We start from the raw sequence: 13,472 nt of genomic DNA on the forward strand, positions 1-13,472 counted from the left end.
GGGGGGACCGCGGTGAAGGCAGCCCGCGGGGCTGGTGCCGTGAGTGCGCCCTGTTCCCTTGCAGCGTGATCCGGCTGATCATGCAGTACCTGAAAGAGAACAGCCTCCACCGAGCCCTCGCCACCCTTCAGGAGGAAACGACTGTGTCCCTCAACACTGTGGACAGTATTGAGAGCTTTGTGGCAGACATCAACAGCGGGCATTGGGACACAGTGCTGCAAGCCATACAGTCGCTGAAGCTGCCTGACAAGACCCTCATTGATCTCTACGAGCAGGTGGGTGAGAGCAGCCTGTGCGTGGGCTTTTCTGGTTTGGGGGGGAAGCCCCTCTCTGGAGGGGGCACCCTTCACTGATACAGGTGTCTTTTTCTTGGTGCAGGTTGTGCTGGAGTTGATTGAGCTCCGGGAACTAGGTGCTGCCAGGTCTCTCCTGAGACAAACGGATCCCATGATCATGCTAAAACAAACTCAGCCTGAGCGGTACATCCACCTCGAAAACCTTCTGGCCAGATCTTACTTTGATCCTCGTGAGGTATGTTATGCTCTTCCTAGAGACCTCAGGATGCTGTCTTGCATGACCCCAACCATTGGTCCAAGTTGCTAATGGCTTACAGCATCTTTTCTTTTCCATTCTGGGAGTGAGAACGTGCAGCTTTCCAGTTTGATGATTTTACATGTTGTATGAAGTGTTTGGGAAATGGTGTGTAACACTTGATCACTAGGCAGCAGCGCAGTGGTTTTTAAGTATACTGCAGTTGGGAGTTTGTGGATTTATACCTGTATCCTGCAACAGGATGACGTATGTGCCTTGCTTTTCCTGTCTTGTAAACGCAGAAGAAAATGTACATTCTGTAAATAAAATTGTTGTATAATGGCAATAATAACAAGGCATTATTTCTGACTGATTATGTCAGCCTGACATTTTTAGTGAAAGCATATCCCAAATGTTTCAAGTATTGGTGTTAAAGATAAAGGCTGTTTTGAACACCTAATAACAAATTAATCTGGAAGGTCTTCAGTTCACAACCATGAATGCTTTTATGGAACATAGTTTAGAAGAATCACTTCATAAGAATAACTTCTCTCTAGGCCTACCCAGATGGAAGTAGCAAAGAGAAGCGGAGAGCTGCTATTGCACAAGCGTTAGCTGGAGAAGTCAGTGTGGTACCTCCATCTCGTCTTATGGCATTGTTGGGGCAGGTAATTCTTGAAAAATATTTTAGTAGCTATGTCAGTTTCTGTAGATCTTTGCTGCATAAAACTAACTGTGATGTAGTTGATTCTCCAACTCTAAAAGTAAAGCTTAAATATTGCACACTTACATGTGATATAGTTACAAATGATATTTTCTTCATGTGTCAAGGATTTAGCAGTTGTAGGAAAAGTCAGCACTCCAGTGGTAGATTTCTCCCCAGAGAATAAATATTCAGCGCATAGAGAAGATTATTTTCAAAGTACATTTTGATACATGCTGTTTCTGCTGTTGTGCCTACTTTTTTTTTGATTATCAGAATATATTCATTGAGACTCTATGCAGACAGCATTTCATATATTCTGCTGTTTTATGGCTTAAATCTTACTTTTTAAGCTTGTAAGCATGCCAAATAAATTCTCTCGGCATAACAGGTGTGTCCTGTGACTGAAGGCATCTTTCTACTGAAGGGGGTGTATAAGATTCCATCTTTTGAATGAAGTTTACTTGTGCCTTCCAAGAAAGCTTATGTGTCATTTTTCATTTTAATTTATACAGTTCTAGGCAAATAGAGAACAGGTCAGGTAATTTAAATTAACACAAGATTGAACTCACACTGGGTATGTACTTTATACTGTGTACTGAAGGTAGACTGAGAAGAGTGGGCCTGAGTCATTCTCACTTGCAAAAATCCTTTGGTGACAATGTTCTGTTCTGTTTGTGGCCATGAGTTAGGAAGCAGAATATAAGTCTTGTTTCAAGTAATTGTTTGCAGCATATTTGCCTCAAACTGTACAATCATACAATCTCTAAGGGCACAAGAAACTATTGCTGTATCGTGTTAGTTAGAAGCAAGTTTTAATGAGGAAGTTGTATGTTATCTGATACCTAACTGTATGGCTTTCAACTCCTCAAAAGGCACTGAAATGGCAGCAGCATCAGGGCCTGCTTCCTCCCGGTATGACAATTGACTTGTTCAGAGGCAAAGCAGCTGTGAAAGACGTAGAAGAAGAAAAGTTCCCCACGCAGCTAAGCAGACACATTAAGGTGATGTTAGGTTTGCTTTTATGTGTGTTAGTGCTGTTTGTTCCTTCCTGTGCTTTACATTGGGAGATAAGAGTAAACCTTCTGAATTCTTTTGCTTTTTTGTAAGTTCTTTCCCTCTCTCTGTGTCTTTGTTGTATTTTTTTTTTTAACTTCTCTATGCTTTATCTCATCCAGAGACTTTCCATGAGAGTCTGAAATGAAGTGCCTTAACAAGATTTCCTGCTTATCGTATTTGTGAATATGATAAAGGCACTAATTGTTTCTTTGACTTCACAGTTCAGAATAGTGCAGTTTTCAGAAGTGGTTTGCTTAGTCGCCTTCTTTATTTGTGCAAGGAAACACTCATGTCTTAAACTTCTGTGCTTGTATATTAGCTTCTGTGAGCCACTTAAGTTTTGATCATGAATTACTACATACCAGGTCTACTAATATCACCAGTATCTCCTTTTTAAGGATTTTATCATATAGATTTCAAAAGAGAAGGAAAACCGTACTCTAATGACATAGTTGTCCTGCAGCGCTCACAATATGGAATAGGCAGTTTCTTCCTGTGAAGGCTTTTCAACTTCGCCAAGCTGTTCTGAACAGTGAGAAGTGTTAGTTCACAGCTCTACCAGTTCTTACAATGAACAGATGTTTTTTGGAAGTCATGAGTTGGAACTTATGAAATCAGTTTGTGGTGTTCAATAGCACCGTGATAAAAATGTTTTATTAGAACTTGTTTTGTTTATCAGTACTAATCTTGGATTTTTGTATTGATTATTGAAAACTTTTGTCTATACTCAGTTGTATGGTCACTTGTGTTTAAAAATTTAAAATTTAAAAGTTTTAAAACTGTATATAAACAAAATACCAAACATTGTCTGTGAAAATTTCACTGGAGAAACATCCTTCCAAGTGAAGCAACTTGCACTACTTCAGAAATTTCTGAAGTCCGCTAGGGATATGTGTTCGGTACTGGAAAGGTGTTTGTTAACATACACAATTCACAGCAAAAACAGAAATATGAAGTCAACCAACCCAACTGCTGCTGTAAGCATGAAGTGTTTGATGCAAGTTTCACAAATAGTACCAGATCAAAAGGAGGTTTTTTTAGTTTGTTTATAAAGTGCTAGTATGTGGGTATTGACAGGGTTTGTTTTTTTTTGTACCTTTACATTAAATTTGTGAATGTATACCTGTAGAAAGTACTGTATTTTTGCAACCAAAATGAGACCACAGTTTTGTTTTAATGAGTTGCTCCTTTTAAATTGCTTATTAGGCTTAATTTATATTCTCCTGTAAAACAGTTTGGGCAGAAGTCACATGTGGAGTGTGCTCGGTTTTCCCCAGATGGACAGTATCTGGTTACTGGCTCTGTTGATGGTTTCATTGAAGTATGGAACTTCACTACGGGAAAGATTAGGAAGGTAAATTGTGCCTCATTTTACACAGATAGTTCATTGGCCAGACCCCCTGGTTTTATTCTTTGAGATTATACTTTATGTTTGTTTTAACTTCTCGGGGACTGAATCTGAAAAGGGTGTATGCTTGGGTGGTTCAAATATTGATCTGGAATCTTGATGTGGGTTTAATTGTCTGGTTTGCCATAGACTTCCCTCTGCAATATTTTTATTTTTTTTTACTTTTCTGGATCATCGTTACTGCCTCTCAAATGGTGACAGTAGCACTTCCCTGTTATTATAAAGCTGTGAGGTCTGCTTGATGATAGGCTATAAAATATAACTGTAGTTAAAACTGCTAGTACTTTTGCACTTTGCCTTAAAATGTATATTTCATTGAACTCACTATTTTGACTGGTGGATCTTCTGCTTTCATTTAGGATCTGAAGTACCAGGCACAAGATAATTTTATGATGATGGATGATGCAGTGCTCTGTATGTGCTTCAGTAGAGATACAGAAATGCTAGCAACTGGAGCACAAGATGGAAAGATCAAGGTACAAATCTTTTTGTATGGTATGTTGGCAGAGGTGGTGACCAGAAATATTCACTTGAAATTGCAGTAATGTTGCAATTCCATACAAAAACAAATTACCTTTAGCATGGATTAGAAACAGATGCATGTTGGGTTTGATATTTAAACTTCTGTGATCTCATAACAAAGTAACCACCTCTGTTTCATTTGCTATTTCCTCTCCAGGTGTGGAAAATCCAGAGTGGTCAGTGTCTGAGAAGATTTGAACGAGCACACAGTAAAGGTGTTACATGCCTCAGTTTCTCCAAAGACAGCAGCCAAATTCTTAGTGCTTCTTTTGATCAGACAATCAGGTAAATAGACTGAGAATGTGTGAGCTACAGTGCAGGAGGAAAGCAAACAGATTTGACCTGGGATTTGATCTTTTTGCATTGAGTTTCAATACTAATAGAGTAGGACTGCTGAGGGTTGGGGAGGAACAGTTTGAAAGTTTGACCTTTCACCTTGCTTACCTTGTATTATTCCAGGGCTTGGGGCCAAGTACTTCTTCTGCTCTGTTGTCATTTACATTGACCTTGTGCATTTTCTTTCCGGGAGACTCCTAGCTTAAGAAACAGTTGTGTCAGCCTGGAAAAATAACATTTTTTATGATAAGCTTAGGGTAAAAAAAGATGTGAGGACAACAGGATGATGACATTTTTTTTGAAATGGCCTAAACAGCCTAATCATACTCACTAGCTTTAATAGACGACATGGCAGTAGTTGGTTCCATCCAGTTTATGTTTTTTGTGAAGCAGTATCATGGGCTTCTCTTTTTCTACTATCTAAAGAAATCCTCTGAGAGCATCTTTAAGTATTTTGGTGCATCTTCTCTGCTTCCTCCTGATAGTTGCTGAATAGAGCAAAATTTCCAAAAGTCCAAAAATGCTTGGGAATCTCAGTCAGCAATAGTTATGGCTCTCCTGTGGGCTGGAATAAGGGTCTGTATGTCCCTGTGAGCTCCAGGTGGGTGAGAGGAGGTAAGGTGCATCCCTACACATTCAGGGACAATCACTTTGCATCGTGTTGCTGCTCCCTGTCTAAGTCGTGCATTGCCAGCCCTTATCATAAAAGGGTTCTTGCCCCAGCACACACCCTAAATCCATCTCTGTAATCCCAGCCCCCTGATCCACCCCTCTATCTCTCTTGGATCCAGAGAACTTCCTTTGGAGTGGAACAAGAGGAAGATGGATCCAAAGAGTATGTTCTCTGGGCATCTATTCTTCCCAGCAGTCTGATATAAAATATTAGAGATACAACCCTGGAAGACAGCCAGGCTGATGGACCCTGAGAGCTTCAAGGGCAGGAGTTGCAGTTTGTATCTGGAAATGGCAGGGCAGCCTTTCCTGTGCTTTAGGGTGTTGGGTTTTGATCTGAGTATCTCTTCAGATGTACATGGTGTATCAGGCTGAGAGAACTGGGCCTGATCACCCTGAAAAAAGCAAGCTGAGAAGGGATGTAGTTGCCTCATCTAGCAGTAGGTAAGACAATGCCAGACTCTTCTCAAGCGCACAGTTCCTGCAGGGGACAACCTCCAGGAAGTGAAATTCTGGCTGTATATAAGGAAAAACCTTTTTTTCCCCTTGGGAAAGAATCAGTGCTTGGACAATGCTAAGAGAGTTCGGTCAGGCTGGTGGGGATCTCAGTCCTTGAAGACTTTCAAAGCTCAATTGAACGAGACCATGAGTGACTTGGAAGTTGACGTTGCTTTGAGGAGAGCAGTGGAATAGAGGTCTTCTGGGGTGTCTTCCAGCCTAAATTATTCTGTGATCTCTGACGTGTACCACTTTTTTGGAGTCTCTGTTAGAGAAAAATCATGTGGTCAGATGTTTTTTACATTTATGCTGCCAAGAGAAAAAAAACTCCTATCAGTGATGAACAAGAGCCATAGAGACATGAGACAAGATCATTTTTCTCTTCACTCCCAAAAGATAACTCCCATCTCTCCAAGATGTGTCTGTAGTTCTGCTTTTGAACATGGGAATTCTTTCCATTTCTCATGCAAACCATCCCTTGCTGTGTAGCACCAGCACGATGTTGGGATATGAGCTGTGGGTTTTTTTAACCAAACTGTATAGTTCAATTTCCCAATGTCTGTGTCATTCTTTTTGGGCAGCGAAACTGTTCGTGATGTTAAAGGCCCACAAGCTGAGATCTTGGGAACCCAGGAATGGGAGTTGAGTCTTTCTACAAACTTTGGAGTTGCTTTGGTGCGCAATCTGGTTAGTGTAGTTTAGCAAGTGGATAATGTGTCAGCTCAGTTACAGTGGTTGGATATGAGGTCTGTCTGCAGAAAATCCAAGCAAGTACATCCCCCTTAACGTGGTTGCGCTAAACTGAACAAACTTGGCATTACCCGACGTTTTCCATGTGCTAAGACTTACATTCATAGAACTACTGCTACTTGATGTGCAGATAATCTGTTAAGCAAGAACACGATAAAGCAATGGATTATTGTGGGACAGGTATGAAGGTGGTTAGGTTTGCACGCACCTGTGATCTAAGAAAGCTCAAGCATCTGTGCACCTTGTGTAAGGCAGACTAGGTATAAATTATAAAATAGTTTGATTTAAAAGGTACCTCTAGAGGTCTCTAGTCCAATATGCTTCTCAAAGCACAACCAGCCTTTCAGTTAGGTCAGCTTGCTCAGGGCCTTCCTTGTCCAGCTGAGTTCTTGAAACCTCCATGAGTGGAGGAGACCCCACTGCTTTTCTTGACATATGCCCTACAGCGGTACCACCCCCTCAGAGAAAATCCTGTTGGACGTAAGGACAGACTTTCTGTTTTGGTTTAGTTTGTTCTTTTTTTCCTTTGTAACTTGTGCCCTTTGCATCTTGTCTGTCATTTAGCTATGCACTTCTGCGGAGAATCTGACTCCATTTATTCTTTAAAAACCTGTTAGGTAGTGATGTTAACCAAATAGTTACAATTTTTCAGGTGTTTAGTAAGGACTTAAATATCCTTTTTCTGCTTGTTTGTTGTTTGCGTTTGTTTTGTTTTGTTTTTTTAAACGATCATTGCAGGGTGGATAAAAGCAAGAATGGAAGTTAATTGTAATTTTTAATACTAGCAAATAGTCACAAAAATACTCAAACTCTGTTCTAATCTAAGTTACCAGATGGGCAGCAACGTCATCAAACCCTTGTTCCTGCAGCTCTTAGCATCTGGAAAGTGTTGCTTAACAATCATGTTGTGCAGTAATTCTGATCCTGCACCTATTAGGTGTCTTGTTACTGAGTGGAATTTTTTTCACTACTGGGTAGATTTGGTTTGCAACAAAGCTCTTCTGTTGCTACGCAGACACTTTGCTGCAGTTAAAAGCAGCTTAGATCAGTTTTGTCTAGTTCACAGTTATTTTTCTTCTTTGAGGTTATTCTTACTTACAATACTAAATAATAATTTGTTTAACTTTTTTGTCTGTGAGGAAAACAGTGATTAGACGGTCATGAACTTTCACTTCTCTGGGCTGAACAGGCACAGCCCTCAGCCTCTCCTCGTGCACCGTGTGGTCCGGCCCTCTGGCCATCCTAGTGGCCCCTTAGTGGAGGCCCAAAACTGGACACAGTCCTCCAGAGGTAGCTACATCTCTGCTAAGTAGGGGGGGAACCTTCATCTGCAGTGTGCCTCCCCTAATGTGCCTGGTGTGTGGCTGGGTTTCCTCAATGCCACAGCACACTGCTGGCCTTCACTTTGGTCTCCCCAAAGACTGCCAGGTCCTTTTCTGCAGACCTCTGCGGCAGCCTGTCAGCCCCCAGGTGATTCTGATGCCTGTGGCAGTTCTGCAACCATCTGTTGTCAGCATCATGAGGTTTCTCTCAGTCCATCTGTCCAGTTTGTCAAGGTTTCGAGCTTCCTTATCTGTCTTTTTCAAAATTGAGTTGAAGGATATGGAACTTACATTGTGAATCAGATTGATCCAGTGCTTGGTGACTGTATACATTTCATATTTAATTGAATGGGGTTATGTAATAAGTTTAATAGCTTTAGGCTCTTGCCAGTACTGTAAAACCCAGTGGTACCAACAGTACGGCTTTAGATGAAAATGAAGAAATGTGTGGATCTGGCATTACAAAACATCTCAATGAGAGACGCTGATCTCTTTAAATCCTGATACATGTGAACTGTAACATAAGCATTTTAACTGAAATTATGTAAGGTTGGGTGTTGAATCAACACAGCAAGCTTAAAATGAAATAAGCCTTCATTCTGAAGGCTTCAGACTTCTGCTTGAAAACTGTTTCTGTAGCCAGTTGGTACTACAATTTAAGGTTGATACAACTTAGCAATATAATTCCCTTTAGATGACAAAGCAAACTCTTTGCAGAGTTGCCCAGTAAGAGGCAGTGCAAGAGCTTGCAAAAGAGAAAAATGCTGGCTGGGTGTAAGGAAAAAAATTTTCATAACTCAACTGGACAAGGACTTGCTCAAGGCTCTGAGCAAGCTGACATTACTTAAAGGTTGGCTTTGCTTTAAGGAGTCTGTTGGACTAGTGACCTCCAGGGGTCACTTCCAATTCTGTAATTTTTGTTGTTGGCGTCATAGTTTTGGCTTTCATAGTCCTGTCTTGTAATATATACAGTGTATATTACATACAGGTTCTTGAGGATGAAGGTTGATGGTATTTCCCTGAGCTTCCCTGAGCTTTTCTCAGGAACACATCATGTCTTTGAAAGGCTTGTGATAAAGACTTAGGGTTTGTGGATTTTTAGCACTTTTTATTGTTGCCTATCAAAGATATCTCGGATTTAAAATATGGTGAAGCCAGGGGGTGGTTCAAACTACCTCAGTTGCTCACTCAGTTATGACCTCTGTTGTGTGACAGGATTCATGGTTTAAAGTCTGGGAAAACTTTAAAGGAATTCCGTGGTCATTCTTCCTTCGTCAATGAAGCTACTTTTACCCAGGATGGCCACTATATTATCAGTGCATCCTCTGATGGCACAGTGAAGGTAAGATAGCATTTACCTTTTGTAAGTAACACATTCAAGACTCTTTGCATGTTGTAGCTGATTTGTTATAACTGCTGCAGTCATGGGAGAAGGACTTGGAGTTATCGACATTAGTGTCTGCTTGTGACTTTTGCCGTAGATTGGTGTAAATGAGAACTGATGAAGTTTCATACTGCGCTTACAGACTCTTGCAGAGCCTGCTTGTGCTGTATTTATGAAAGGAGGACATAAGTGCAGTACTTATCTGCCTGTTCCTGCTTTATTCTAGAAATAGAATTGACTGTGACAACTTTTGTCTTAGAACGTGGGGATTCCCTTGTCTGAAATAATGGCGTTTTCTTGCTTACTGTGTTGGACACCTGTTTATTTCTTGGTGCTTAGGAGTCCTTTGCCGTGTAAGCTAAGTAATCTAGCATTAATGAAACTGATTGTAGAAGTGATAGATTTGGCTTCTCGTCTCAGCAAAAAGTGGAACTGCTCAGTGTGTAGTAGTTAAGAGGAGTAAAGCATTGTTGTGTACAGGACATTACTGACTAATAATAAATACATGAATATAGAAACAGCTACATTAAGTAGGGCATCGATGCAGTGGATAGTGGGTGGGTGAACGGATCTGGTTTATAGATGTGGTGTACAAGAGTGTGACAGATTTTGCTCATATTAAATGGAGTGTTACTTCAAATGTGCATTCTTTGCTAGACTGCCCCAAGCATGGGAATAGCGTAAGAAGGTGGTATCTTGCATTTTGATTGTACTAGTATGTAAACAGCAAAACTATTCCACAGATAGTGAGTTACATTTTCTTTTCACTATTAAGTGAGCAGTTCCGTTTCCTGATTCTGAACAGCTAGAACAGCCTGGTGTTGAGCCTGAAGTAGCTCTAAGCTGGGATATCTCTTCCAGCAATACCAGTGAGGCTTTGCTTTTTCAGCAGTTTTTGTGTTTGTCTTGTGTAAGGCAAATTGCATGTGCAGAGGCTGCACATATATTCACAGATACCAGCTAAAACCAGAAAGCAAGTCTGGACTCACTCCTCAGGGAATATGCTTAATGAAAGTGAGCCAGGCTGAATTTGGATAATAGAAGTTCACTTTCTGTTCAGTTGTAGTAAAATTGTTTGTAGTGTCCATATTTCAAAATAGATGTGATAATTTTTTAAGTCAGCCTTAAACTACAATCTTTTGAATTCATATTTCCCTTCAGTAGCCTTAAAAAATCTGAATCCTGTATCCTGAATCACCTTATTTTTGTTTAATTTTTTAAAGCTAATTGGTTTTACATTTATTTTTCATACTAGGTTTGGAATGTGAAGACGACAGAGTGCTCAAACACCTTCAAATCTCTTGGCAGCACCGCTGGGACAGACATTACTGTGAACAGTGTGATTCTGCTCCCTAAAAACCCAGAACACTTTGTTGTTTGCAACAGGTCGAATACAGTCGTCATCATGAATATGCAAGGACAAGTATGTGATCTTACTGGTATCCTTTCAAATCTCTCTCTCAGTGATTTTAAGAATTCCAAAAACCTAGTTAATAACCTAGCCTTGGGTTAAACCTGATTTCTCGAGTTTGCTTTCATAAGAAAATATTCTGTACTCAGGCTATAGAACAGCTTCACTTGCAGAAAGCGATTGCAGCTGTGGAGAGATCCTGTGTTCTAAACAGACCTAGTACTGCCTCAATATCTTTGCCCTGAACGTGGTAATGATGTGCTGCCGTTTAATCCTGCCAAATATTTTTGGGGGGGTATCTTTACAGATTGTAAGAAGTTTTAGCTCTGGTAAGAGAGAAGGTGGTGACTTTGTCTGCTGTGCGCTTTCACCTCGTGGTGAATGGATCTACTGTGTTGGTGAAGATTTTGTGCTCTATTGCTTTAGCACAGTGACCGGCAAGCTGGAGAGAACTCTGACTGTAAGTTCTTAGCTTTGAGCTTTTGCAGAGTTCTAAACACAAGGATGATCTAAATGTTCATTATTTATGAAGTCCATAAGGAGAAGTCCATAGGAAGAAGTCTCAAGAAGGAAGAAGTGTCAAGGAATCTTTCACCTAGAGCAGCCATGATCAGTAACATGATCAGTAACTCCAGAACACTTGGCTGTAGAATGTCTTTAGGTTTTTTTAGAACCATTTTAAGTTTTCAAGTTATGAAAATGTTCAGCCACCAATCCAATAGTGAATTGGTTCAAATTTATTTAAATTAGAGCATGTCCTGTCCTGGGCTCTGGCTGATGGAGAATCTGGCCAAGTTGTCAAATTTAAAGTTGTCAGGCTTACATTTGCCTTGGGTTAAATTAAAGAGGAATACCAGCTCGAATGTCCAAATTTAATGGGGAACACTTAGATGGTGTGGATTTTGATGGATGTAAGCCTTCACTGAACCTTCCCTCACTCAATAAAAAGTAACTGCTATGTCATAAAAATTGTTTGCCACTGGGACTTAAGACTGAGGGATTACGTTCCTCTGCTTTAGCTGTATGCACAAGGCATGTTAAACCTTAGTCCAGCTTTCCTCTAGTTCTTGTTTGAAGGAAATATTTGGCTTGAATCTGCTAAAGGAAGAATGCCCTGATGCATCTTTCTGCTTATTCTCTAGGTTCATGAAAAAGATGTCATTGGCATTGCTCATCACCCCCACCAGAACCTGATTGCCACTTACAGTGAAGATGGCCTCCTCAAGCTCTGGAAGCCATAGCTTGATTTTACAATGAGCTATGAAGTATGCCTGTTAGTTACAGGTTATTGATGTTTGTGCTTTAACAAGGTCTAAATGCACACAGTCTGATATTTGCTCCATTTTTAGTTCTGGTTTCCAGAGAATAACATTTTTACTTCTTGATCTAAAGGTAGGTAGATTGATGCTTAAATACAGCATCAGTTAAATTCAAATACTTTTATTTTTACCAGAGTAGCTGAAGCAACTTCAGTGGGAGTTTTTTTTCTGTCTCCTGAAGTCTGTACTCTTCCTACAGTGTTTATGAAAGTTGAACAAGCTAGGAACTATACACACTAACAAGTGGTTGCTGACTTCCTAGAATACAGTAAAATGCTTTTTTTTATTTGAGCGAATTATGTGGAATGGGAAAACTGTCTCTTCCTCACTGCTGAAACAAAGGCACGATTTTCCTGGAACGGAGATGAGGCTACTCTGTCCGCAGCTTGAAGGCAGAGGCTTTTCTAGTCCAGTGAGTTTTGCTGTGTTCAATTTTCACTATAATTTTTCCAATTAAGCAGTGTCACACAGCTTCCTCAGAATGAAACTATTCTTCCCCATCTCCCAGCACTTCCTGCTATAAAGCTGCCTAACATGGCAGTGAGATATACTTGTTTTGGGGGGTTTGTTTGTTTGTTTTTTGTAGGTTTTGGAGGTGGGATTGGTTGGTTTTGTTTGGTTTTGGTTTGTTTGTTTTTTGGTTTTTTTGGGGGTCTTGTTTTGTTTTGTTTTGGTTTTTTTTTGTTTTACTTTACTTCCAGGCTAAAAGGAATTATTACCTGGGCCCTCTTCCTATAAGTGCATAATGTCTTCGGACCAGCTTTACCTGAAGCAGGTCTCAGGGGATCAATATTTTAAAACATGCAAAAGCAGGTTTACATGGGCCGAGTTCCTAGTGCTGTGATGCTGCACATGCTGCAGTTGTTTTGTTTTTTTCCAGTTGGCTTCCTATTTTCCCAAAAGGGCATGGCATACTTAAGCTTTACATAATTTGTAAGATTTATTTTTTTTTTAATTTCATATACCTGTGGACCTAGTTAAGGTGATACTTAGGTCCCACACGATGATAAAAAGATGCTTTCAGGCTCTTAAGTTTTCAGTAGGTGATGATTCTGTTTGAGATCCTGACTAATACACACTGTTGTGAATGTACACTAGAATCTTCTAAAGTCTGACCATAGTTTTTCCAGGATGCAGCAAAAAATGAGGTTTTGTCTGTAATGATGAGACAAACGCACGTAGATTTGAATCTGTCACACTGTTTCCTGTCCTGATCTGTAGAATGCTTTCCTGCCACAAGTCTTTCAAACAGTAATAACTTCTCTTTGACTTAATAAATTAGTTCCAATTTAAGTAACCTCATGATTTTTTTCAGCTGAAGGGCTTGATCCTAATGCAAGTATTGGTTGTCAGCTGCTGACTGATCTTCAGCACTGACCGGTGCACTTCATTGGTCTGTGTTCATATTGGCCTAAGGAAATGCAGAAACATTTTAGCTTAACTTCTCACATAGCATTGCTTGTTCACTACAACTGTAGTGTTTAGTTCTATGTTTAGCTTTAATGTTTTAATTCTTAAGTTGTTCTTTACTTCCATAGATATGGCAAAGTTGTTTTT

At 40.1% G+C, this 13,472-nt stretch overlaps 1 protein-coding gene across 1 annotated transcript; it reads left to right on the forward strand.

Annotated features, from left to right (window-relative positions):
* Positions 1–71: 71 nt before the first annotated feature.
* SMU1 (smu-1 suppressor of mec-8 and unc-52 homolog (C. elegans)) lies at positions 72–12,105 on the forward strand. The gene is made up of 11 exons (XM_009880649.1): positions 72–275; positions 379–531; positions 1,089–1,199; positions 2,110–2,238; positions 3,528–3,647; positions 4,061–4,177; positions 4,381–4,508; positions 9,017–9,143; positions 10,441–10,608; positions 10,904–11,056; positions 11,739–12,105. The coding sequence occupies exons 1-11, from the start codon at positions 81–83 to the stop codon at positions 11,835–11,837; spliced, it is 1,500 nt and encodes a 499-aa protein (XP_009878951.1). The 5' UTR covers positions 72–80; the 3' UTR covers positions 11,838–12,105.
* Positions 12,106–13,472: the final 1,367 nt, after the last annotated feature.

The sequence above is a fragment of the Charadrius vociferus genome, unplaced genomic scaffold, assembly GCF_000708025.1.
Source record: "Charadrius vociferus isolate BGI_N301 unplaced genomic scaffold, ASM70802v2 scaffold240, whole genome shotgun sequence".
Taxonomy (NCBI): Eukaryota; Metazoa; Chordata; class Aves; order Charadriiformes; family Charadriidae; genus Charadrius; species Charadrius vociferus.

Bases quoted from the DNA above. Each gene is read 5' to 3' on its own strand.
- SMU1 (XM_009880649.1), top strand. From the start codon at position 81: ATGCAGTACCTGAAAGAGAACAGCCTCCACCGAGCCCTCGCCACCCTT. The intron at 3,648-4,060 runs GTAAATTGTGCC...GCTTTCATTTAG, and splicing joins CTACGGGAAAGATTAGGAAG to GATCTGAAGTACCAGGCACA. The intron at 10,609-10,903 runs GTATGTGATCTT...GTATCTTTACAG, and splicing joins TCATGAATATGCAAGGACAA to ATTGTAAGAAGTTTTAGCTC.